Below are 26,310 nucleotides of genomic sequence, written 5' to 3'. Positions count from 1 at the left end.
CTTGTTCTGAACTCACATCTATTCATAGCAAAAAGAACTGCAACTTGTAACTACAAAAACATTGGTTCTTACTGTCTGTCGGCAAATAGGGCAGCTGATGGCACCAAGCCATGACCCGTATCTCCAGTACGCCACAATGCAAGGACCTATTCAGGGACGACAATTTGTTCATTTAGTACATCTAAGTACCAATAAGAAAGACATTTAGAAAAAACACAAAAATCTAACAATTCAAAAATTTTAATTACCACAAAAAAGATGTCCACAGTTTGTTTCCACTGGAAACGTAGCTTGCTGCAAACATACTGGGCAAGACATATCAGAATAGAATTGATGTCGCGGTTGGACAGGTGTCTCCTGTAAATACAAAACAGCGAGCACTGATGACTATTTTGCAGGATTCAATGCATTTTTGAAACACTTTTTTTTTTAGAAAATGCGTTTCTCAAAGGAGAGATGGCAGAACGCGTATTGGGAGCACCCCTGGGGTCCCTGGTAGGTGCTATTATACTCATACTAACAGATTACTATGCTTTTGAGCTAATACCATCTCCATTGCATACATTCTAAGGTTATACCATAGTAGGTGTACTTACACTCCCTCACTGGCCTTTTCTGCACTTTATACCTGATTTAGGTAAATATTCGCGATGACATACATATATTGTACATTTATTGCATAAGTTCATTCATTATAGGTGGACCTTAATTCTTTACTCTATATATGATGGTGTTGATGTGCCTTAGGGGTACTTTGCACGTTGCGACATCGCTACTGCGATGTCGTCGGGGTCAAATCGAAAGTGACGCACATCTGGCGCCAGTAACGACATCGCAACGTGTAAAGCCTAGATGCACCGATAAACGATCGTAAATCGTAAATCGGTGATCTGTGTAGTGTTGATCATTTTCATAATTTCGCTGCAGTGACAGGTACGATGATATTCCTCGTTCCTGCGGCAGCACATATCGCTGTGTATGAAGCCGCAGGAGCGAGGAACTTCTCCTTACCTGCCTCCACCAGCTATGCGGAAGAAAGAAGGTGGGCGGGATGTTTATGTCCCACTCATCTCCGCCCCTCCGCTTCTATTGGCCGCCTGCCGTGTAACGTCGCTGTGACGCCGCACGACCCGCCCCCTTAGGAAGGAGGTGGGTCGCCGGCCAGAGCGACGTCGCAGGGCAGGTATGTGCGTGTGAAGCTGCCGTAGCGATAATGTTCGCTACGGCAGCTATCACAGGATATCACATGTGTGACGGGGGCGGGTAATATCGCGCTCGGCATCGCTACCATCGGCTAGCGATGTCGCAGCGTGCAAAGTACCCCTAAGTAATATTAATATTGGATTAAGCTTGTTTTCATGGCCACTTTTCAAGCATTTTTCCTGTGGGTCATTGTCAGGCTAAACATTGTATACTGATACTATATGCATTATAGCACTTTATTTTTATGTTACCTGGAATTTTGTATATGAAATTCCCAACAGGGTTGAATCTGTTAGCATATGATTAAGCATCATTTTGATAGTGTGACTAAGGGTACCTTCACACTTAGCGATGCAGCAGCGATCCGACCAGCGATCTGACCTGGTCAGGATCGCTGCTGCATCGCTACATGGTCGCTGGTGAGCTGTCAAACAGGCAGATCTCACCAGCGACCAGTGAACAGCCCCCAGCCAGCAGCGACGTGCAAGCGACGCTGCGCTTGCACGGAGCCGCCGTCTGGAAGCTGCGGAGACTGGTAACTAAGGTAAACATTGGGTATGGTTACCCAATGTTTACATTAGTTACCAGTGCACACCGCTTAGCTGTGTGTGCAGGGAGCAGGGAGCCGCGCACACTGAGCGCTGGCTCCTTGCTCTCCTAGCTGCTGCACACATCGGGTTAATTAACCCGATGTGTACAGCAGCTACATGTGCAGAGAGCCGGAGCCGGCAGCACAGGCAGCGTGAGAGCTGCAGAGGCTGGTAACTAAGGTAAATATCGGGTAACCACCTTGGTTACCCGATGTTTATCTTGGTTACAAGCTTACCTCAGCTGTCAGACGCCGGCTCCTGCTCCCTGCTCGCTTCATTTGTCGCTCTCTCGCTGTCACACACAGCGATCTGTGTGTCACAGCGGGAGAGCGCCTTTGAAGAAAACGAACCAGGGCTGTGTGTAACGAGCAGCGATCTCGCAGCAGGGGCCAGATCGCTGCTCAGTGTCACACACAGCGAGATCGCTAATGAGGTCACTGCTGCGTCACAAAAACCGTGACTCAGCAGCGATCTCGGCAGCGAGCTCGCTGTGTGTGAAGCACCCCTAAGTTTATACGGGTTTTACCCCAGGGAACGTTTTCACACGTATATGCTTTCCGATTAAATCTTCTTAAAGGGAACCTGTCAGGTGTAATATGTACCCAGAACCACGGGCAGTCCTGGGTGCATTTTGCTAAACCCTGCCTAACTGTCCCTGTATACACTAGCATAGATAGAGAGATCTTTAGAAAAAGTATTTCTAAATATCTTTTATCTTATGCTAATGAGTGCAGGGACTAGTCTCAAGGGCATTATATCTTGACAAGTCCACCTTCTTAGCATGTTACTATGCCCACAGGGGTATACTAACATACTATTCAATGCAGCATCACCAGCGGTGCAGTCCATATCTGTGTTTGCTGTGACCGCTCTTTTCAATGCCCGGCACTTTCAGTCATGTGCAGTAGATCTCTCTGAGGTCGGGACGTGTACACCCAGGTTCATACTGCACATGACCAGAATGCCTGGCATTCACAGCAAACATTGGTACGCGCGGCACCGCTCGTGATGCTGCATTGAATAGCATGCCACTGTGGGCGTAGTAACATGCTAAGAGGGCGGACTAGATGGGGGATGAAACGCCCTTGGGACTAGTCCCCGTCTCATTAGCATAAGCTAAAAGACCTTTAGAAATACTTTTTCTAAAGATCTCTTTATCTATGCTAGTGTATACAGGGACGGTTAGGCAGAGATTAGCAAAATACAGCCAGATCTACTCGTGGTACTGGGTGCTTATTACACCTGACAGGTTCCCTTTAATATCTAATTTTAGCTATTTTTGATTCAATAAAATTATGTGAAGTTTCCAATGCATTCCTTGTTCATTTTATTTGTAGCTTTGGCATTTTTGAAACATGTAATAGCAATTCTTCTATAGTAAACAAAACAAAATATACCGCACACAATTTCATATAAATTCTTTAGCTTTCCAGTTTCTAACCATTCTACAACAGTTCCCTGACATCTACTGCCATAAGACTTCGCAATGGCAGATCCACCCAGAAATAAATCAATTTAAAAGAAGGATGATGTCCACATCAAATCCGAAATTTTGTTCTGAGCACAAAATCTCCGGGAAAAAATATAAAATTATAAGTAACATGGTGCGGGGGGGTAGAAGGAATTCACTGCATACAGATGCATAGTGGTATACAGGATACCAGTATGGGTGGTCTACTGGTGGCTGCAGACATCACTTTAAAATCTGTGTCTATATAGGGGATTTAAAGCTCTTTACATAAAGAATATATTTTTATCGACAACTAAAATATGAAAAATATCAGTCAGGAATTATTTCCAAAAGATTAATGTATTCACCCAGATATCACTTTCTCTGACTTGTACAGACAACACATTGAATTATTGGAATGTCTATGCTAATGTATTTCGATAATACAGAAAATAAACAGCCTGTGTGTGTGTTTCAGTTTAGGGTCGGACTCATTTTAGACAGAAACAAGAAAAACAATATACAAGAGATAACATACCTGTTCATTTTGTAGCTGCTCTCTAACGGCCTGTACTCGTTCTTGATTTTCTGGGTGAATGTTTTGCTGCTCATTTCTGTATTTTTTATTTTAATGAAAAGATAACATTAAGTTTGCAACACGGAAAAAAAATAGGCCAGATCCATTTTTTTTTTTATAAAATGTGTTTTGTCATGAAGTTAGTAAATTCCAAGAATTTCTTAAAGAGGTGGTTCACCCCTTTTCATTATTGGCCACATAGATATTACATTGAGTTTCAATTTTTCTCTCAAATACCTTGTGTTGTCAATAGTGCTTATGAGCGGTGCTATTGTGGTCCGCTCACCCCCATTGCGTGACCCCCCGGGCTCCATGACCTCTGGGATCCGGTGATGTCACATCAACTGAGGCTGGCCAGTCTCCGTGAGTGATTGGGCTGGGGGCGGTGTTTCACAGCTCAGCACAGCGCAGCATCTCCCTACTCCCTCCTCCTTAACTGCAGAGTGCACAAGCAGGAGGAATGCTGACCTGTATCGAGCGGTGAAACTCCACCCACAGCCCAGTGACTCACAGAAACGGGGGTCGTCCGCGGTGATGTCAGGTGAACAGGAAGTTGACGTGACATCACCGGATCCCCGAGGTCACGGAGCTCGGGAATCACATGATGTGGAAGAGCGGACTGCAATAGCGCCACTCACAGGCAATATTGCGAACGCAAGGTATTTGAGAGAACAGTATCTCAAATTTATATCGATCTAGACAATAATGAATATGGGTGAACCCCTGCTTTAAAGCAGCTGGTCAGGATTATAACTTATGAAACATGGACAGTCAAGCATTCAGTCAACACCTACCGTATCTTATGGACATCAGTTAGCTCTAAAGTGGCCATACTCAGATGAATGTCTGCAGTACCCTCTTATGTTGGCAGAACTAGCTAACCATCTAATTTGTATAGGGGGACCCACAACTCTCACCCCAGATGTCAGGGTGAGAAGTGTTTGGCATGTTGCATTCTAACTTTACTTCTTAATAGAAGACAAGCTACCAACAGAGGCATGAATGGTTAGGTGTCATCAGGAAGGACTGGTAACGACTAAGTACTCTTCTATGTACAGTTAGGTCCAGAAATATTTCAATGGTGACAAGTTTTGGCATTTTAGCTATTTATAAAACTATATGTTGAATGTGTTTTGGTAATCAATATGGGCTTAAAGTGTAGACTCTCAGCTTTAATTTGAAGCATTCTAATTGGGGTAAGGGTTTCAGAATCACAGCTCTTTAATATGTAGCTGCCTCTTTTCAAGGGACCAAAAGTAATTGGACAATTACAGTGGAACCTCGCTTAACGAGTAACCCACTTAAGGAGAATTTCGCTTAACAAGCAAAGCTTTCTGTAAAATTTGTTACTCTGTTTACGAGAAAGCTTTGCTGTACGAGCAAAATCATCACCGCACACACTTCCGGTTCCATACATCCACCGCACTCTGACCCGCTCTTGCAGTTCACACAAACACACACAAGCATGCACAAACACACGCACACACATACAGTATTATGCTCACCTTTCCTTCCATTCCACCGCCGGCCTCATGGTTCTTCTAGTCCGCCGGCTCATTGCGACGTCCTCGCGGTGAACTACAAGACCCAGGAGGCCGGCGATAGATCGGAAGGTAAGGTGAGCATAATGTGTACCTTCAGTTCCATCGCCGGCCTCCTGGGTCCTGTAGTTCGCCGCTACACTCCAGGCTGTGCATCTGCAACCATAGCGACGAAGCAGAAAGTTACCCTGTCACCCGCTACTCAAAGGCAGCGTGCTGGCCAATCAGAGGCAAGCGGCTCCTGCCTTTGACGTCAGCGCTCTGGCACCGGATGTTCCTCCCTCGTCGATATGGTAACCCGATACACAGCCCGTACCGGAGAACAGCAAGTCCCAGGAGACCGGCGATGGAATGGAAGGTAAGGTGAGCATAATATGTGAGTGTGTGCGTGTTTGTGCATGTGTGGAAAGACAATAGGGGACCTGAATGGGACATTTAACAAGTTGTGGAACAAATTGACTGCATTGCAATGATTTCCTATGGGAAATCTTGCTTTGCTGAACGAGTAACTTAGTTAACAAGCACACTCCCAGAACGGATTGTTCTTGTTAACCAAGGTTCCACTGTATCTCAAAAGCTCTTGAATGGGCTGCATGGACTATTGGTTTGTTAATCCATCACCAATTACGCAGGTAAAAAGTCTGGAGTGTACTGAAAAGCTTCGAAACTCCAAAAGACCAGGACGTTCATCGAGCTGTATTTCACATGCTTAACACAAAACTTAAAAAGGGAACCGGTCATTGGATTTGGGGCCTATAAACTGCCGCCACCACCAGTGGGCTCTTATATACAGTATGTTAGAATGCTGTATATAAGAGCCCAGGCCGCTGTGTAGAACATAAAAAACACTTTATAATATTCATCTAAACGATCAGTGCGGTGCAGACTAGTCGGATGGCTGTCTCTGGTCTTCTCTCGTAGGACTCGTCCTGCACCCAGACTTCAGAAGGACAAAGATGGCCGAAAGAGGAGGTGTCGGACCCGGAGAACGGATACACCCATCTGACCAGTGTGCATCGCATTTCTCCTTAGGTGAGTATTATAAAGTGATTTTAACGTTCTACACAACGGCATGGGCTCTTATATATACAGCATGTTAGAATGCTGAACATAAGAGCCCACTGGTGGTGGCCACAGATTATAGTCACCAAATCTTGTGACCGGTTCCCTTTAAGGTAGAAAGACCCACAAAAAAGTAACGACTGCAGTCAGCTGCTGTAAAGACTGGCAATGCATCACCAGGGAGGAAATCCAGCATTTGGTGACAACTATGGCTTCCAGACGTCAGGCAGTGATTGCCTGTAAAGGGTACTACAAAGTATTAAAAATGAAAATTTTATTTACGGTAAAAAAAAAAAAATTTGTCCAATTACTTTTCAGACCCTGAAATGAGGAGTCTGTAGAAAAAATGGTTGCAATTCCTAAACATTTCACATAATATTTTTGTACAACTCCTTTAATTAACCCAGAAAGTCAACACTTCAGTTGCATCTCAGCTGTGACATCTTAAAGGGAACCAAACATCAGGTTTTTCGTCTATAAGGTGCAGCCAGTGCAGTACTGGCACTATCATGCACAGTGTGTACATACCATCAGGGGGCAGCTCGGGTGTTTAGGCAGTGAAATACAACTTTATAAAGTTTGAAATTTCGTGCACTTTTTGATTGACGTGTGCACCTCTGCAGATAATGTCCGGGCGGGTTATGCAGGAGTTCCCCGCCCCCCCACCAGCCTGTTCCTCCCTCTCTCCTGATGTCCGGGCGGGTTATGCACGTGTTCCCTGCCCCCCCACGCCGCCTGTTCCTCCCTCCCTCTGGCTGTATGTAAATATCTAATCTTCAGAAACATGGCGCCGGAGTGGGCCTCTGCGCATAGCGCTCATCTCCGGCGCCATGTTTCTGAAGCCCCCGCATTACACAACTTGGTGTCAGAGGGCGGCGCCACAGCGATGTCACACCGGCTGGTGTGTTGGCCCGGTGTCCTGAAGCGGCACGATACAGAAGCAGCAGGTAATCACGTCCTCCGGTCAGCTGTTCTGTCCTGTTCTAATCGCGCGCGCTCCCGCGGTCACAACGAGCTGTGAAGAAACGAGGGCGCATGCGCCGCCCTCTCAGACACCAAGTTGTGTAATGCGGGGGCTTCAGAAACATGGCGCCGGAGATAAGCGCTATGCGCAGAGGCCCACTCCGGCGCCATGTTTCTGAAGATTAGATATTTACATACAGCCAGAAGGAGGGAGGGAGGAACAGGCGGCGCGGGGGGGGCGGGGAACACGTGCATAACCCGCCCGGACATCAGGAGAGAGGGAGGAACAGGCTGGTGGGGGGGCGGGGAACTCCTGCATAACCCGCCCGGACATTATCTGCAGAGGTGCACACGTCAATCAAAAAGTGCACGAAATTTCAAACTTTATAAAGTTGTATTTCACTGCCTAAACACCCGAGCTGCCCCATGATGGTATGTACACACTGTGCATGATAGTGCCAGTACTGCACTGGCTGCACCTTATAGACGAAAAACCTGATGATTGGTTCCCTTTAAATAAAAATAGTGGAATGCAGAGTTCAGGATTCAGTCCCTGTTTAAATATTTCTGGACCGAACTGTCCATTGTATGGACCGATTTAGGCTATGTTCACATGATGCATTTTCGCAGCGGTTAAACCTGATCTCTGGGCAGTAAAGAAGCTGCTTACTAAAACAGGTTTTGCTGCATTTTTTGGGTGTGGATCATGTGTGTCATTGGTCTACAGTAAGTTTTTTGCATTCTTGTTGCTTTTATGGGTGAAAAAATGCGGAAATGATTTACATGCTGCAGATCTCAAATCTGAATCTCCAATTCAGTCAGGAAAGAAGGGAATTTTGTTTACTTACCGTAAATTCCTTTTCTTCTAGCTCTAATTGGGAGACCCAGACAATTGGGTGTATAGGCTATGCCTCCGGAGGCCGCACAAAGTATTACACTCAAAAGTGTTAAGCCCCTCCCCTTCTGCCTATACACCCCCCGTGCTCCCACGGGCTCCTCAGTTTTGGTGCAAAAGCAAGAAGGAGGAAAAAGAATTATAAACTGGTTTAAAGTAACTTCAATCCGAAGGAATATCGGAGAACTGAAACCATTCAACATGAACAACATGTGTACACAAAAAAACAGGGGCGGGTGCTGGGTCTCCCAATTAGAGCTAGAAGAAAAGGAATTTACGGTAAGTAAACAAAATTCCCTTCTTTGTCGCTCTATTGGGAGACCCAGACAATTGGGACGTCCAAAAGCAGTCCCTGGGTGGGTAAAATAATACCTCGTAAGAGAGCCGTAAAACGGCCCTTTCCTACAGGTGGGCAACCGCCGCCTGAAGGACTCGTCTACCTAGGCTGGCATCCGCCGAAGCATAGGTATGCACCTGATAGTGTTTCGTGAAAGTGTGCAGGCTCGACCAGGTAGCCGCCTGACACACCTGCTGAGCCGCAGCCTGGTGTCTCAAAGCCCAGGACGCGCCCACGGCTCTGGTAGAATGGGCCCTCAACCTTGATGGAACCGGAAGCCCAGCCGAACGGTAAGCTTCGATAATTGGCTCCTTGATCCACCGAGCCAGGGTTGATTTGGAAACCTGTGACCCTTTACGCTGGCCAGCGACAAGGACAAAGAGTGCATCCGAGCGGCGCAAGGGCGCCGTACGAGAAATGTAGAGTCTGAGTGCTCTCACCAAATCTAACAAGTGCAAATCCTTTTCACATTGGTGAACTGGATGAGGATAAAAAGAAGGTAAGGAGATATCCTGATTGAGATGAAAGGAGGATACCACCTTAGGGAGAAAATCCGGAACCGGACGTAGAACCACCTTGTCCTGGTGAAACACCAGGAAAGGGGCTTTGCACGACAATGCTGCTAGCTCAGACACTCTCCGAAGAGAAGTGACTGCTACTAGAAAAAACCACTTTCTGCGAAAGTTGTGAGAGGGAAATATCTCTCATTGGCTCGAATGGTGGTTTCTGAAGAACCATCAGAACCCTGTTTAGATCCCAGGGTTCTAACAGCCTCTTGTAAGGTGGAACGATGTGACAAACCCCCTGCAGGAACGTGCGTACCTGTGGAAGCCTGGCTAGGCGCTTCTGGAAAAACACAGAGAGCGCTGAGACTTGTCCCTTAAGGGAGCCGAGCGACAAACCCTTTTCCAGTCCAGATTGAAAGAAGGACAGAAAAGTGGGCAAGGCAAAAGGCCAGGGAGAAAAAACCCTGAGCAGAGCACCACGACAGGAAAATTTTCCACGTCCTGTGGTAGATCTTGGCGGACGCTGGTTTCCTAGCCTGTCTCATAGTGGCAAAGACGTCTTGAGATAACCCTGAAGACGCTAGGGTCCAGGACTCAATGGCCACACAGTCAGGTTGAGGGCCGCAGAATTCAGATGGAAAAAACGGCCCTCGAGATAGCCAGTCTGTTTGGTCTGGTAGTGTCCACGGTCGGCCGACCGTGAGATGCCACAGATCCGGGTACCACGACCACCTTGGCCAGTCTGGAGCGACGAGGATGGCGCGGCGGCAGTCGGTCCTGATCTTGCGTAACACTCTGGGCAACAGTGCCAGCGGAGGAAACACATAAGGGAGCTGAAACTGCGACCAATCCTGAACTAAGGCGTCTGCCGCCATAGCTCTGGGATCTTGAGACCGTGCCATGAACATTGGTACCTTGTTGTTGTGCCGGGACGCCATGAGGTCGACGTCCGGCACCCCCCAGCAGCAACAGATCTCCTGAAACACGTCCGGGTGAAGGGACCATTCCCCTGCGTCCATGCCCTGGCAACTGAAATAATCTGCTTCCCAGTTTTCCACGCCTGGGATGTGAACTGCGGATATGGTGGATGCCGTGGCTTCCACCCACATCAAAATCCGCCGGACTTCCTGGAAGGCTTGCCGGCTGCGTGTGTCGCCTTGGTGGTTGAAGTATGCGACCGCTGTGGAATTGTCCGACTGAATTCGGATCTGCTTGCCCTCCAGCCACTGCTGGAACGCTTTCTGGGCAAGATACACTGCCCGTATTTCCAGAACATTGATCTGAAGTGAGGACTCTTGCTGGGTCCACGTACCCTGAGCCCTGTGGTGGAGAAAAACCGCTCCCCACCCTGACAGACTCGCGTCTGTCGTGACTACTTCCCAGGATGGGGGTAGGAAGGATATCCCCTTCGATAATGAAGTGGGAAGGAGCCACCACCGAAGGGAAGCTTTGGTCGCCTGAGAGAGGGAGACGGTCCTGTCGAGGGACGTCGGCTTCCTGTCCCATTTGCGTAGGATGTCCCATTGAAGGGGACGCAGGTGAAACTGCGCGAAAGGGACTGCCTCCATTGCTGCCACCATCTTCCCCAGGAAGTGCATGAGGCGCCTCAAGGAGTGCGACTGGCCTTGAAGGAGAGATTGTACCCCTTTCTGTAGTGACTACTGCTTGATCAGCGGAAGCTTCACTATCGCTGAGAGGGTATGAAACTCCATGCCAAGATATGTCAGCGATTGGGCCGGTGTCAGATTTGACTTTGTAAAATTGATGATCCACCCGACACCCTGGAGAGTCTCCAGGGAAGCGTCGAGGCTGCGTTGGCATGCCTCTTGAGAGGGTGCCTTGGTCAGTATCCAAGTACGGGATCACCGAGTGACCCTGAGAGTGGAGGACCGCTACTACAGTAGCCATAACCTTGGTAAAAACCCGTGGGGCTGTTGCCAGGCCGAACGGCAGTGCCACGAACTGCAGGTGTTCATTTCCTATGGCGAAGCGCAAGAAGCGCTGGTGCTCTGGAGCAATCGGTACGTGGAGATAAGCATCTTTGATATCGATCGACGCAAGGAAATCTCCTTGGGACATTGAGGCGATGACGGAGCGGGGGGATTCCATCCTGAACCGTCTGGTTTTTACATGTTTGTTGAGCAGTTTCAGGTCCAGGACCGGGCGGAAAGACCCGTCCTCCTTTGGGACCACAAACAAGTTGGAGTAAAAACCGTGGCTCAGTTGCTGAAGAGGAACCGGGATCACCACTCCTTCTGCCTTCAGAGTGCGCAGCGCCTGCAGAAGAGCCTCGGCTCGCTAGTGAGGCGGGGATGACCTGAAGAATCGAGTCGGGGGACGAGAGGTGAACTCTATCTTGTAACCGTGAGACAGAATGTCTCTCACCCAGCGGTCTTTTATTTGTGGTAGCCAGGTGTCGCAAAAGCGGGAAAGCCTGCCACCGACCGAGGATGCTACTAGAGGAGGTCGAAAGTCATGAGGAAGCCGCTTTGTTAGCGGCGCCTCCAGTGGCCTTTTAAGGACGTGACTTAGACCGCCATGCATCAGAGTTCCTTTGTACTTTCTGAGACCTTTTAGACGAGGAGAATTGGGACCTGCCCGCGCCCTGAAAGGACCGAAACCTCGACTGCCCTCTCCTCCGTTGGAGTATGTCCTGTTTGGACTGGGGTAAGGATGTATCCTTTCCCTTGGATTGTTTGATGATTTCATCCAGACGCTCGCCAAACAGCCTGTCGCCAGAAATTGGCAAACTGGTTAAGCGCTTTTTGGAAGCAGAATCTGCCTTCCATTCCCGTAGCCACAAGGCCCTGCGGAGTACCACCGAATTGGCGGCCGCGACCGCCGTACGGCTCGCAGAGTCCAGGACAGCAATAATAGCGTAAGACGCAATTGCCGAGGTCTGGGTGGTAATGGATGCCACTTGTGGCGCGGCCGTGCCTGTGGCTGCTTCAATTTGTGCTTGACCTGCTGAGATAGCTTGTAGCGCCCATACAGCTGCGAATGCTGGGGCAAAAGAAGCTCCGATAGCTTCATAGATGGATTTCAACCAGAGCTCCATCTGCCTGTCAGTGGCATCCTTGAGCGAGGCCCCGTCGTCCACTGCAAGAATGGATCTAGCCGCCAGTCTGGAGATTGGAGGATCCACTTTGGGACACTGAGTCCAACCTTTAACCACGTCAGGGGGAAAAAAGATAACGTGTATCCTTAAGGCGCTTAGAAAAAACGCTTATCTGGACAAGCATGGTGATTCTGGACTGCCTCTCTGAAATCAGAGTGGTCTAGAAACATACTCGGTGTAAGAGAAGCTGACTCCTCCGCCGGAGGAGCTGAGGGAGAAATATCCAGCATTTGATCGATGGACGCAATAAGAACGTTCAGTATGGCGTCCCCGTCTGGAGTATTAAGATTGAGAGCGCCCTCAGGATCAGAATCGTGATCAGCTGTCTCCGCATTATCACCAGAGATTCCCCCCGCTGAGACCCTGAACAATATGATGTCGAGGGAAATTCTAAGCGAGCCCGCTTAGTCGGTCTGGGGCTGGGGTTTAAGTCAGAACCCTCAGCCTGGGATGTATGAGATACCCCGGGAGGACATTGTTGGTCCAACTGAGGGGGGCCAGGGAACAATGATTCAACAGAGTCCCTTTGCTGAGATACCGGCCTGGACTGCAAGGCTTCTAGTATCTTAGCCATAGTCTCAGAGAGTTTTGCAAACTCCGTCCCCGTCTAGTGTCAACAGGTGGCTCCCCCTGGGCCCCTCTTAGCAGAGGCCCTGGCTAAAGAAGTGTCACCGGGGCCGAACATGCACACAATGAGGGTCAATGGAACCTGCCGGCAGCTGGGTCGTACAAGCGCCGCAGGCAGCATAATAAGCCTGTGTTTTTGGCACCCCTGCCTTTTGTGGGCGCCATGCTATTGTTTTCCCTGAGTAACACACTAGGGTATATAGCCAGAATGAACTGTGCTCATACAGTGTAAAATATATACTAAAAACAAATAATGTATCAGTACACTACAGCACCATGAGGCTAGCACCACAGGTGCTGCTTACCATCCGCCTAAAGCGGTTATGAGGCCACCAGAGACCGTGTCTGGGTCTCTCAGGATTTGTCCCTCTCTGCAGCGTCGTAGGAGCTGACAGGAAATGGCTGCGGCGTCCTGACGAGAGGAGGGAGCCGTGGGCGTAGCCGAGGTGCTCACACTGTGCACAGTGAGGGGGGTGGAGTATGGAAATCATATTCCAGCCCTCAGTGCTGCTCTTCCGTGCAGCGTCCCGCCCTTCCCCTGCCTGTCAGGGCTGAGGGCGGGAGAAAGGGAAACTAGGCCGCAAGCCAAGCCGGGGACTCGAGTATAAGCGTGGCCGCCGTAAAAGCGCGGCCAACGGCGAAGTCCCCGGCGAACTACAAGTCCCAGCTGCGCCGCAGTTTCCCATGGCAGCGGCGGTTAGCGCGGTAGCCCCTACATATAAACACACTCAGCGACGCTGAGTGTGTAATGGCACAGTTTAACCCGGTCCCCCGGTGCACTAGCACACCCAGCAAAGCTGAGGTGTTGCCGTGCGCGGTCCCCACAGGGATACAGAGTACCTTCACGTAGCAGGGCCATGTCCCTGAACGGTACCCGGCTCCTATCCAGCAGTCTCCACAGGAGTTGTGGATGAAGCACGGTCTCAGTGCCTGGAGACCGATAGGATCCCACTTCACCCAGAGCCCTGAGGGGGATGGGGAAGGAAAGCAGCATGTGGGCTCCAGCCTCCGTACCCGCAATGGATACCTCAACCTTAACAACACCGCCGACAAGAGTGGGGAGAGAAGGGAGCATGCTGGGGGCCCTATATGGGCCCACTTTTCTTCCAACCGACATAGTCAGCAGCTGCTGCTGACTAATCTGTGGAGCTGTGCTGTGCGTGTCTGCCTCCTTCGCACAAAGCAAAAAACTGAGGAGCCCGTGGGAGCACGGGGGGTGTATAGGCAGAAGGGGAGGGGCTTAACACTTTTGAGTGTAATACTTTGTGCGGCCTCCGGAGGCATAGCCTATACACCCAATTGTCTGGGTCTCCCAATAGAGCGACAAAGAAAAAGTGTGTTCATGAGATTCCTGAAACCTCATAGCTTTTGCTGGTATTTTAGAACGTAAAGTGTGAAATAACCTTGCGCAGTGTTTCTGCTGTTATTTTTCATCGCTGCGTTTTTTTTTGTTTTACAGAGTTTTTTTTCACTTTCTCATTGCTTCTATTGGTGAAAAAAATTTGCAAAAAGACAAAAGAATCGACATGATGCAGATAAAAAAAAAAATGCTGCAGTTCTCACATTCAGTTAGGAAAAAAAAAACAAATGCATGAGGTTTCTGAAACCTCAGAACTTTTGCTGGTACTGTTAGGCTATGTGCTCACTAGAAAGTGCCTTTTCGTAAGAAAAAAACAGACCCTCTTAAAAAATCCCGCACCCACGGTAAAAAAACGCACCAAAACCGCAACGAAATCCGCATGCAGTTTTATTGCGGTTTGCCGCAAGTTGATTCCCGCGGATTTTTACCATTATCTAATGGTAAAAAACGCAGGTACCTGCGGAAAACAAGTGACATGCTCATTAATTCCGCAGTGGAAAATCCGCGGGTAGAAAAAAACGCAGTGTGCGCACAGCATTTTTTAAAACCCATAGGATTTGCTGAAGAATGACTGCAGCAATGTTAGACATATTTCCTGCAGCAAATCCGCGGTAAAATCCGCAGCGTGCGCACGTGTCATCTTATTTTCATTTTAAAAAAAAACAAGTTGCAAACACGCTACATGTGAACATAGCCATAGAGTGATACAATTGTACAATCCGATTACTAAACCAATCCACATTAGAATGTTGAGAGTAGACCTTTAAAAATAAAATAATATTCTCTCTGTAAATTTAGAAGTTTCATAGTCCAAACAATAAAACAAAAAACTTCTGACAAAACCTACCGTAACATAAAATATGTAAGAGCAGCGATGAAGACTAAACTGATGACTACTGCCACAACCACTTGGTTGCTTACACCTTCGATTAACGACCCATCATGTAACGGAGGGTGTAAAATCTCTTGATGGTTTTCAGCCATCCCAAAACACAGACATTAATTTCTGAAAGACACAATTTTTATCCGGTAAAATACATACACCGACAGTTTTATCCCACATTTCAATAGATTTGAAAATCTGATAAGTCACAAAGGGATTTCATTACTTTTCAACATTAGGATCCACTGCAAAACTAAAACCATTAAGCCAGATTAAACGGTAAGTGATACAATCTTTCAGACATCCGTGCGACATGCACTTGTTGTATCCGTTTTTTACGTATATAGCACATAACCATTATAATCTAGGGTGCTATTCACATGTCAGTTTTTTCTGGCAGCACAGAGAGCCGGGATTAGGGTCAGTGCGCATGATCAGAAGTCTTGGCACTTCCGGTCATGCGCAGTATGAAGCCGGGTGTACACGTCCCGGCTTCAGAGAGGTATACTGCTCATGACCGGAAGTGCCCAGACTTCTGATCATGGGTACTGACCCTAATCCCGGCATTCTGAAGCGCTGATGACGCTGGGCAATGAGCATTGAATAGCACGTTAGCACACCCCTGTGCGGATTAGTCTGGGGAACGAATGCCTTTGTGACTAGTCCCTGCGCTCATTAGCATATCATAAAGGAACTTTAGAAATACTTTTTCTAAAGCTCCCTTTATCTATGCTAGTGTATACAGGGACTGTTAGGCAGGGATTAGCAATATACACCCAGAACTGCTCATGGTACTGGGTGCATATTGCCTCTGACAGGTTCCCTTTAATATTGCAAAGTACTTAATGATCCATCCGTGAAAAACACCGATTATACCCTGATGGTAAAAAGAACACAGATTGTACATAAATAATCCCTAAATGTGTTTTTGTTTTAACTTCGCTTCCTGTGATGTTTCATTTCAGAGGAGTCTTAACGAAGGAGGTTGGGGCTGCACTCACTTCCCCGCTGCATCTATAACCCCTCCCAGAATAAAAAGTATCAAGGGGCAGAGCTGCGGTCACTTACCACAGTTCCTTTAGTCACCACCCTCTGAAGATATCCTGAATCTATGGTGCTGATAAAAGCGGTGGGAGAGGTGACTGAGGCCCCAGCACTTTGTTTCTGTCTCCACTGCCGCAGCTTCTTACTATGAAACAAGAAGTTAACAGGGGACGGTGAAAGAAGGAGGGTGAGTGACATCAGCTCCACACCACAGCTTCTATCATTGCCTCCTAAAACTTAATATCATCAAATGCTGTGTCACTCACCCTGCTTCCATCACTGCCTCTTGATGACGATTTGCTTAAAGGGAACCTGTCATGTCGTTTTGTGATATTAAACCGCCCCCAATGTGTTTCAAAAAAAAAAAAAAAAAGGCAATGTGCATCACTAACATGGTTTTCTAAAATAAAATTAAAAAAAAAAAAATAAAAAAATACTTATATGCCGAGGTGAATGCAGTACATTGTAATTGATTGCCATCACTACAGGTGCTTCACAACCACCACATCTGCAATGTTGAGCTTCGCCCATTACGGTCATATGGTTGTGACATCACCACAGGTCCTTCACAACCACTTCTCCAATGCTGAGCGTCGCTCATTATGGTCACAGAGCTCCCAAGAAGACCTGTAACCTCTCAGGGCCGTGACAATGCGACCATAATGGGCGAAGCTCAGCAGTGGAGAAGTGGTTGTGAAGGCCCTGTAGTGATGTTACGACCATGTGACAGTAATGAGCAGAGCTCAGCATTGCATATGTGGTGGGTGTGGAGGACCTGTGGTGATGGCAACCAAATACAATATGAGGGGTGTAACTAAGTTAAAAAAAAACTTTGAGTGACAGTGACTGAACCAAACAAAAGCGCCACGCTTATGACTGAAACAAAAAGGTATGTACTGCATTCACTTTAGCATATAAAGTCTTTTTAAGATGAAAACGTGGGATTTTATTTATTTTTGAAAACCATGGTAGTGATGCGCATTGCATCATGTAAAACACATTTAGGGTGGTTTAGTAACAAAAGACAAGACAGGGTCCCTTTAAGTAGGGGTGAGGGAAGCTGTGGAGCAGCACTGGTGTCACTCACCCTGCTTCTATTCTATCAATGCCCCTGATGTCTCATTTCTCAGATAGAAGCTGCGGGGATGGGGAGAGAAGCAGAGTCCCAGCGCTCGGTCACGTCTCCCATAGCTTCTATCAGAGCTTTGGATTCAGGAATTCTTCAGAGGGTGGTGGTGAAAGAAACAGGTAAGTGACTGCAGTGCCGCTCCTTCAGGATGTCTTGTTCCAGAAGGGGCGATAGACTCCTCTGAAGTGAAGTATGACAGCAAGTGCAGTAAAAAGGAAAAAAAAACCCATAAGGGAATAGCGGGAAAGAGAGAGAGAGAGAAAAAAGTGCATAGGGCATAAAAACATAGAAAAACATATTTATAAAGCACATTGTAAGTATCAGACCTACTCTAAAGCATAACGTGTTTTTCCAAAAGAAGGGAATTTTGTTTACTTACCGTAAATTCCTTTTCTTCTAGCTCTAATTGGGAGACCCAGACAATTGGGTGTATAGGCTATGCCTCCGGAGGCCGCACAAAGTATTACACTCAAAAGTGTTAAGCCCCTCCCCTTCTGCCTATACACCCCCCGTGCTCCCACGGGCTCCTCAGTTTTGGTGCAAAAGCAAGAAGGAGGAAAAAGAATTATAAACTGGTTTAAAGTAACTTCAATCCGAAAGAATATCGGAGAACTGAAACCATTCAACATGAACAACATGTGTACACAAAAAAACAGGGGCGGGTGCTGGGTCTCCCAATTAGAGCTAGAAGAAAAGGAATTTACGGTAAGTAAACAAAATTCCCTTCTTCTTTGTCGCTCTATTGGGAGACCCAGACAATTGGGACATCCAAAAGCAGTCCCTGGGTGGGTAAAATAATACCTCGTAAGAGAGCCGTAAAACGGCCTCTTCCTACAGGTGGGCAACCGCCGCCTGAAGGACTCGTCTACCTAGGCTGGCATCCGCCGAAGCATAGGTATGCACCTGATAGTGCTTCGTGAAAGTGTGCAGGCTCGACCAGGTAGCCGCCTGACACACCTGCTGAGCCGTAGCCTGGTGCCTCAAAGCCCAGGACGCGCCCACGGCTCTGGTAGAATGGGCCTTCAGCCCTGAGGGAACCGGAAGCCCAGCCGAACGGTAAGCTTCGATAATTGGCTCCTTGATCCACCGAGCCAGGGTTGATTTGGAAGCCTGTGACCCTTTACGCTGGCCAGCGACAAGGACAAAGAGTGCATCCGAGCGGCGCAGGGGCGCCGTACGAGAAATGTAGAGTCTGAGTGCTCTCACCAGATCTAACAAGTGCAAATCCTTTTCACATTGGTGAACTGGATGAGGACAAAAAGAAGGTAAGGAGATATCCTGATTGAGATGAAAGGGGGATACCACCTTAGGGAGAAATTCCGGAACCGGACGCAGAACCACCTTGTCCTGGTGAAACACCAGGAAGGGAGCTTTGCATGACAGTGCAGCTAGCTCAGACACTCTGCGAAGTGAAGTGACTGCTACTAGAAAAACCACTTTCTGCGAAAGGCGTGAGAGAGAAATATCCCTCATTGGCTCGAATGGTGGTTTCTGAAGAACCATCAGCACCCTGTTCAGATCCCAGGGTTCTAACGGCCGCTTGTAAGGAGGGACGATGTGACAAACCCCCTGCAGGAATGTGCGTACCTGTGGAAGTCTGGCTAGGCGCTTCTGGAAAAACACAGAGAGCGCTGAGACTTGTCCCTTAAGGGAGCCGAGCGACAAACCCTTTTCCAGTCCAGATTGAAGGAAGGACAGAAAAGTGGGCAAGGCAAAAGGCCAGGGAGAAATACCCTGAGCAGAGCACCACGACAGGAAAATTTTCCACGCCCTGTGGTAGATCTTGGCGGACGTTGGTTTCCTAGCTTGTCTCATAGTGGCAATGACGTCTTGAGATAACCCTGAGGACGCTAGGATCCAGGACTCAATGGCCACACAGTCAGGTTGAGGGCCGCAGAATTCAGATGGAAAAACGGCCCTTGAGATAGCAAGTCTGGTCGGTCTGGTAGTGCCCACGGTTGGCCGACTGTGAGATGCCACAGATCCGGGTACCACGACCGCCTCGGCCAGTCTGGAGCGACGAGGATGACGCGGCGGCAGTCGGCCCTGATCTTGCGTAACACTCTGGGCAACAGTGCCAGCGGAGGAAACACATAAGGGAGCTGAAACTGCGACCAATCCTGAACTAAGGCGTCTGCCGCCAGAGCTCTGGGATCTTGAGACCGTGCCATGAACGCCGGTACTTTGTTGTTGTGCCGGGACGCCATGAGGTCGACGTCCGGCACCCCCCAGCGGCAACAGATCTCCTGAAACACGTCCGGGTGAAGGGACCATTCCCCTGCGTCCATGCCCTGGCGACTGAGATAATCTGCTTCCCAGTTTTCCACGCCTGGAATGTGAACTGCAGAGATGGTGGAGGCCGTGGCTTCCACCCACATCAAAATCCGCCGGACTTCCTGGAAGGCTTGCCGACTGCGTGTGCCGCCTTGGTGGTTGATGTATGCCACCGCTGTGGAATTGTCCGACTGAATTCTGATCTGCTTGCCTTCCAGCCACTGCTGGAACGCTTTCAGGGCAAGATACACTGCCCGTATTTCCAGAACATTGATCTGAAGCGAGGACTCTTGCTGGGTCCACGTACCCTGAGCCCTGTGGTGGAGAAAAACCGCTCCCCACCCTGACAGACTCGCGTCCGTCGTGACCACCTCCCAGGATGGGGGTAGGAAGGATTTCCCTTTCGATAATGAAGTGGGAAGAAGCCACCACCGAAGGGAAGCTTTGGTCGCCTGCGAGAGGGAGACGTTCCTGTCGAGGGACGTCGGCTTCCTGTCCCATTTGCGTAGGATGTCCCATTGAAGAGGACGCAGGTGAAACTGCGCGAAAGGAACTGCCTCCATTGCTGCCACCATCTTCCCCAGGAAGTGCATGAGGCGCCTCAAGGTGTGTGACCGACCTTGAAGGAGAGATTGTACCCCTGTCTGTAGTGACCGCTGCTTGATCAGCGGAAGCTTCACTATCGCTGAGAGGGTATGAAACTCCATGCCAAGGTATGTCAGCGATTGGGCCGGTGTCAGATTTGACTTTGGAAAATTGATGATCCACCCGAAACTCTGGAGAGTCTCCAGGGTAGCGTCGAGGCTGTGTTGGCATGCCTCTAGAGAGGGTGCCTTGATCAACAGATCGTCCAAGTACGAGATCACCGAGTGACCCTGAGAGTGGAGGACCGCTACTACAGTAGCCATAACCTTGGTGAAAACCCGTGGGGCTGTTGCCAGGCCGAACGGCAGTGCCACGAACTGCAGGTGTTCGTTTCCTATGGCGAAGCGCAAGAAGCGCTGGTGCTCTGGAGCAATCGGTACGTGGAGATAAGCATCTTTGATATCGATCGATGCAAGGAAATCTCCCTGGGACATTGAGGCGATGACGGAGCGGAGGGATTCCATCCGGAACCGCCTGGTCTTTACGTGTTTGTTGAGAAGTTTCAGGTCCAGGACAGGTCGGAAAGACCCGTCCTTCTTTGGGACCACAAACAAGTTGGAGTAAAAAACCGTGGCCCTGTTGCTGAAGAGGAACAGGGACCACCACTCCTTCTGCCTTCAGAATGCCTAGCGCCTGCAGAAGAGCCTCGGCTCGCTCGGGAGGCGGGGATGACCTGAAGAATCGAGTCGGGGGACGAGAGGTGAACTCTATCTTGTAACCTTGAGACAGAATGTCTCTCACCCAACGGTCTTTTACCCGTGGCAGCCAGGTGTCGCAAAAGCGGGAGAGCCTGCCACCGACCGAGGATGCGGAGTGAGGATGCCGAAAGTCATGAGGAAGCCGCTTTGGTAGGGGCACCTCCGGTGGTCTTTTTAGGACGTGACTTAGACCGCCCTGCATCAGAGTTCCTTTGATCTTTCTGAGGCCTTTTGGACGAGGAGAATTGGGACCTGCCCGCGCCCCGAAAGGACCGAAACCTCGACTGCCCCTTCCTCTGTTGGGGTATGTTCGGTTTGGGCTGGGGTAAGGATGTATCCTTTCCCTTGGATTGTTTGATGATTTCATCCAAACGCTCGCCAAACAATCGGTCGCCAGAAATTGGCAAACTGGTTAAGCGCTTTTTGGAAACAGAATCTGCCTTCCATTCCCGTAGCCACAAGGCCCTGCGGAGTACCACCGAATTGGCGGCTGCAACCGCCGTACGGCTCGCAGAGTCCAGGACAGCATTAATAGCGTAAGACGCAAATGCCGACGTCTGAGAGGTTATGGACGCTACCTGTGGCGCGGACGTGCGTGTGGCTGCGTCAATTTGCGCTTGACCTGCTGAGATAGCTTGTAGCGCCCATACGGCTGCGAATGCTGGGGCAAAAGAAGCGCCGATAGCTTCATAGATGGATTTCAACCAGAGCTCCATCTGCCTGTCAGTGGCGTCTTTGAGTGAAGCCCCATCTTCCACTGCAAGTATGGATCTAGCTGCCAGTCTGGAGATTGGAGGATCCACTTTGGGACACTGAGCCTAACTTTTGACCACGTCAGGGGGAAAGGGATAACGTGTATCCTTAAGGCGCTTAGAAAAACGCTTATCTGGACAAGCATGGTGATTCTGGACTGCCTCTCTGAAATCAGAGTGGTCCAGAAACATACTCGGTGTACGCTTGGGAAACCTGAAACGGAATTTCTCCTGCTGGGAAGCTGACTCCTCCACCGGAGGAGCTGAGGGAGAAATATCCAACATACGATTGATGGACGCAATAAGGTCGTTCACTATGGCGTCCCCGTCCGGAGTATCAAGATTGAGAGCGGCCTCAAGATCAGAATCCTGATCAGCTGTCTCCGCATCATCAACCAGAGCTTCCCCCCTCTGAGACCCTGCACAATATGATGATGTCGAGGGAAAATCTAAGCGAGCTCGCTTAGTCGGTCTGGGGCTGGGGTCTGTGTCAGAACCCTCAGCTTGGGATCCATGAGATACCCCGGGAGGACATTGTTGGTCCAGCTGAGGTGGGCCAGGGAACAAAGATTCAACAGAGTCCCTGTGCTGAGATACCGGCCTGGACTGCAAGGCTTCTAGTATCTTAGCCATAGTCTCAGAGTTTTGCAAACTCCGTCCCTGTCACCTGAACAGTGTTAGCAGGTGGCTCCCCCTGGGCCCCCCCTAGCAGAGGCTCTGGCTGAGCAAGAGCCACAGGGGCCGAACAGTGCACACAATGAGGGTCAGTGGAACCTGTCGGTAGCGGGGTCGTACATGCGGCGCAGGCAACATAATAAGCCTGTGTTTTGGCACCCCTGCCTTTCGTGGGCGCCATGCTATTATCTTCCCTGAGCAACACAATAGGGTATATAGCCAGAAATCAACTGTGCACTATACAGTGTAAACTAAACATATAATGTTACACTACTGCACAATGGGGCTAGCACCACAGGTGCTGCTTACCACCCGCTTAAAGCGGTTGTGAGGCCACCAGAGTCCCTGCCTGGGTCTCCCAGACTTTGTCCCCCTCTGCTGCGTCCGAGGAGCTGACAGGAATGCGTCCTGAGGAGAGGAGGGAGCCGTGGGCATGACCTAGAAAGAGCGGGAACTGGTGCCTGCACTGTGCACAGTGAGGGGAGTGGAGTATGCAAAGCATGCTCCAGCCCTCAGTGCTGCTCGTTCTGAGCAGCGTCCCGCCCTTCCCCTGCCTGTCAGGGCTGTGGGCGGGAGGAAAGGAACTAGGCCGCAAAAAGCCGGGGACTCTAGTAATAAACGCGGCCGCCGTAAAAGCGCGGCCAGCGTGGAAGTCCCCGGCGCACTACAAGTCCCAGCCGCGCCGCAGTGTTTCCATGGCCGCGGCGGTCAGTGCGGCAGTCCCTATACATAAACACACTCAGCAACGCTGAGTGTGTAATGGCACATATTAACCCGGTCAGCGCCGCGGTCCCCGGTGCACTAGCACACCCAGCAAAGCTGGAGTGTTGCTGTGCGCGGTCCCCACCGGGATACAGAGTACCTCCAAGTAGCAGGGCCATGTCCCTGAACGATACCCGGCTCCTATCCAGCAGGCTCCACAGGAGTTGTGGATGAAGCACGGTCTCAGTGCCTGGAGACCGATAGGATCCCACTTCCACCAGAGCCCTGAGGGGGATGGGGAAGGAAAACAGCATGTGGGCTCCAGCCTCCGTACCCGCAATGGATACCTCAACCTTACAACACCGCCGACAAGAGTGGGGTGAGAAGGGAGCATGCTGGGGGCCCTATATGGGCCCACTTTTCTTCCATCCGACATGGTCAGCAGCTGCTGCTGACCAATCTGTGGAGCTGTGCGTGCGTGTCTGACCTCCTTCGCACAAAGCAAAAAACTGAGGAGCCCGTGGGAGCACGGGGGGTGTATAGGCAGAAGGGGAGGGGCTTAACACTTTTAAGTGTAATACTTTGTGCGGCCTCCGGAGGCATAGCCTATACACCCCAATTGTCTGGGTCTCCCAATAGAGCGACAAAGAAATAAGACCTCCCCCAAAAATAAGCCCTAGCAGGGATTTTCAGCATTTTCGGAGAAAGGCTTAAATATAAGCCCTCCCCCGAAAATAAGCCCTAGTCCCGGATCAATAATGAAGTGTCCGTGCAGCTAAAAAGGTTACAGATACTGCAGGACACTTCATTATAGACAGCGGCAAACGGCATCCGGCAATTACACTCACCCGACACTGAGTAGCAGGACCTGCAGTGATCACACACATCATCTCTCCCACACACACAATCAGAACACACACACATCGGATCGCACACACACACACAGGATTGCACACACACTCACCTCATCCAGCGACACCGATCTCTTCTCGCCGGCAGAATCCTGAGAGGCAGTGCGGTGCAGCACGACGAACAGGACCTGCGGCCGGACACGTGACTTGCTTCATTCCCTGCGGCCGTAAGCGCTGGATGTGATGTGTGCGATTGGCTGTGTGTGTCTGCGATCGGCTGTGTGTGTGTGTGTGTGTGTGTGTGGGGGGGTGTGTGTGTGTGTGTGTGTGAGTGTGTGTCAGTATGTCAGCTAGCAGCAGGGTAGGATGGTGTGCAGCACCGACCGGAGATCACAAGGAGGACCTGGGAGGCACGCAGAAGTCTTGGTCTGGTGAGTATGAGTCTCCTGGGAAGTGGGGGGGGGGGGTTTAGACTTACCCCCAACCGTGTTTCTCCAAGAATAAGACCTCCTCCAAAAATAAGCCCTAGTGCTTTTTTGGGGGGCAAAAAAATTATAAGACTATCTTATTTTTGGAAAAACACGGTATTTATAAAGGACATTTTAAGTATCAGACCTACACTTAAAGCCCCATTTTTTTATGTTGTGATCCGTGTGACATCAGCGTGACACATACTGGAGAAAACCACGTTTGTTCACCTTCTCCAGCGCTGCGGTCTCTGCGGCCACTTGCTTCCGACCCCTGATCATTATACTCAACGCATATTCACTGCACTGAAGACTGGAAGCAGCAGCAGCGGGGAGTCAGCAGGTCCGGAGACCGCAGAGCAGAAGACATCAGCACCACGGACAGCAGCGCCAGGGACAGGTGAGCAGAAAGTTCCTCTTCTCCGTGTATTATCACGGATAGCACACGGAGAACACTCATGTGCCAAAATCACGGCACACGAAGGGCCATACGCACCTTTTACATGTGCGCACAAAACGTGGATATTTTTCACGGACGCGTGAAAGAGGCCTTATGGAGCACTTCTTTGCCACAGGTGTGGCATATCAGGAAGCTGATTAGACAGAATGATATTGCACAGGTGTGCCTTAGGCTGGCCACAGTAAAAGGCCACTCTAAAGTGTGCAATTTCACAGTATTGAGAGTTTGGGGGGTTACAGAGTTCTATTAAATTTGATATGATATAATGTATGCCAGGTTAAAGAGTAATCAACATTTAATTTTTATGTCAAAAATCAATAGCACATGTGAAAATAAGAAACTTTGTAAGATATATAAAGAATCCAATTTCTCCTCCAAGACTCATCATTCCCAATTCCCAGGTAAACTCGTCAGTAAATAGCAGATTCTCCCATTCTGGAGATAGGAGCCGACAGCTGGTGCTTATGAAGTTGTATAGAGCTCTGGGGCCATCATTGCAGGGGCACTAGCCGCATGTGTGTGCTGCTTCTGGCACCATCTCCGCTCAGTAATGGGAAAGTCTGCACTGAATACAGATTTTACCTCAGAAGTAAGAATATTGGTAATGGCTGATCAATTCTGGCCGAGAAAGCAGATTCTCTGATAAGATATATCACAAAGCTGCTTATTGTCATGTGCGCTATTCACTTATGAAATCAAATTATCAACAGCTCCTGCTGGGATGCCAATGTAGGAGCCAGTGATCGGCTGCAGCGGTCACGTGTTGCAGTCATTCATACTGCTACCATTGTAACCTGCTGATAAAACCAGAGCAGTGGTGCTGGACCTGTGAGACTGAGTAAAGCTTATGTTGCAATTTTACAGTGAGGCTATGGGGGGGAATCCATTAGACATGAGGAAAACAAATGGCAGCAGATGCTTCTGTGGTACGGTCCATACTTCTGTGTATGTGGAGCGGCATGGAGCACACAGCAGCCATGCCATTACCTGCACACGTCTCATGGACACAGTCCAGCAGGGGCTGTCACTGTGGGGTACCTGCTGAGAGAACTGCAGGAGCGCGCCCCGGAGTCAGGGAAATGGTCGGGAAACCACTCGGCACTGGCGGCAGCAGCAGCAGCGCTCACGTCCCCATTTTTCAGTTACTGGCACAGACGCCTGACTTCCTGGAGGAGGGTCCCGAGCAGGAAGCACCACGCCATCACTTCCTGCGGCAGCCTGCACGGTCCTGGCCGGCGCGCGCTACAGGGTTGCGTCTAGATCAGAGTGGGTTTTTTGTGGTCCTCATTTTTTCCACTCTGATCTAGCCGGCTCACTGCTGAAGTGTCTAGATCAGAGTGGGTTTTTTGTGGTCCTCATTTTTTCCACTCTGATCTAGCCGGCTCACTGCTGAAGTGTCTAGATCAGAGTGGGTTTTTTGTGGTCCTCATTTTTTCCACTCTGATCTAGCCGGCTCACTGCTGAAGTGTCTAGATCAGAGTGGGTTTTTTGTGGTCCTCAT

General features: G+C 49.5%; 1 protein-coding gene across 3 annotated transcripts in view; it reads right to left on the bottom strand.

Moving 5' to 3' along the window:
- RNF170 (ring finger protein 170) overlaps positions 1-25,972 on the bottom strand; it is a 63,208-nt gene extending 37,236 nt beyond the window's left edge. The window contains exons 1-5 of one of the 3 annotated variants that reach the window (XM_075338500.1): positions 25,797-25,972; positions 15,077-15,235; positions 3,782-3,857; positions 249-357; positions 73-146 (exon numbers count right to left, since the gene is read on the bottom strand). In XM_075338500.1, the coding sequence (XP_075194615.1) occupies positions 73-146; positions 249-357; positions 3,782-3,857; positions 15,077-15,213 (396 nt within the window). In that variant the 5' untranslated portion in view covers positions 15,214-15,235; positions 25,797-25,972. The other 2 variants (XM_075338494.1, XM_075338509.1) reach the window with 2 other exon arrangements.
- Between the last annotated feature and the right edge of the window lie 338 nt (positions 25,973-26,310).

The sequence above is a fragment of the Anomaloglossus baeobatrachus genome, chromosome 1, assembly GCF_048569485.1.
Source record: "Anomaloglossus baeobatrachus isolate aAnoBae1 chromosome 1, aAnoBae1.hap1, whole genome shotgun sequence".
Taxonomy (NCBI): domain Eukaryota; kingdom Metazoa; phylum Chordata; class Amphibia; order Anura; family Aromobatidae; genus Anomaloglossus; species Anomaloglossus baeobatrachus.
This window is presented reverse-complemented; position numbering and strand designations above follow the sequence as displayed.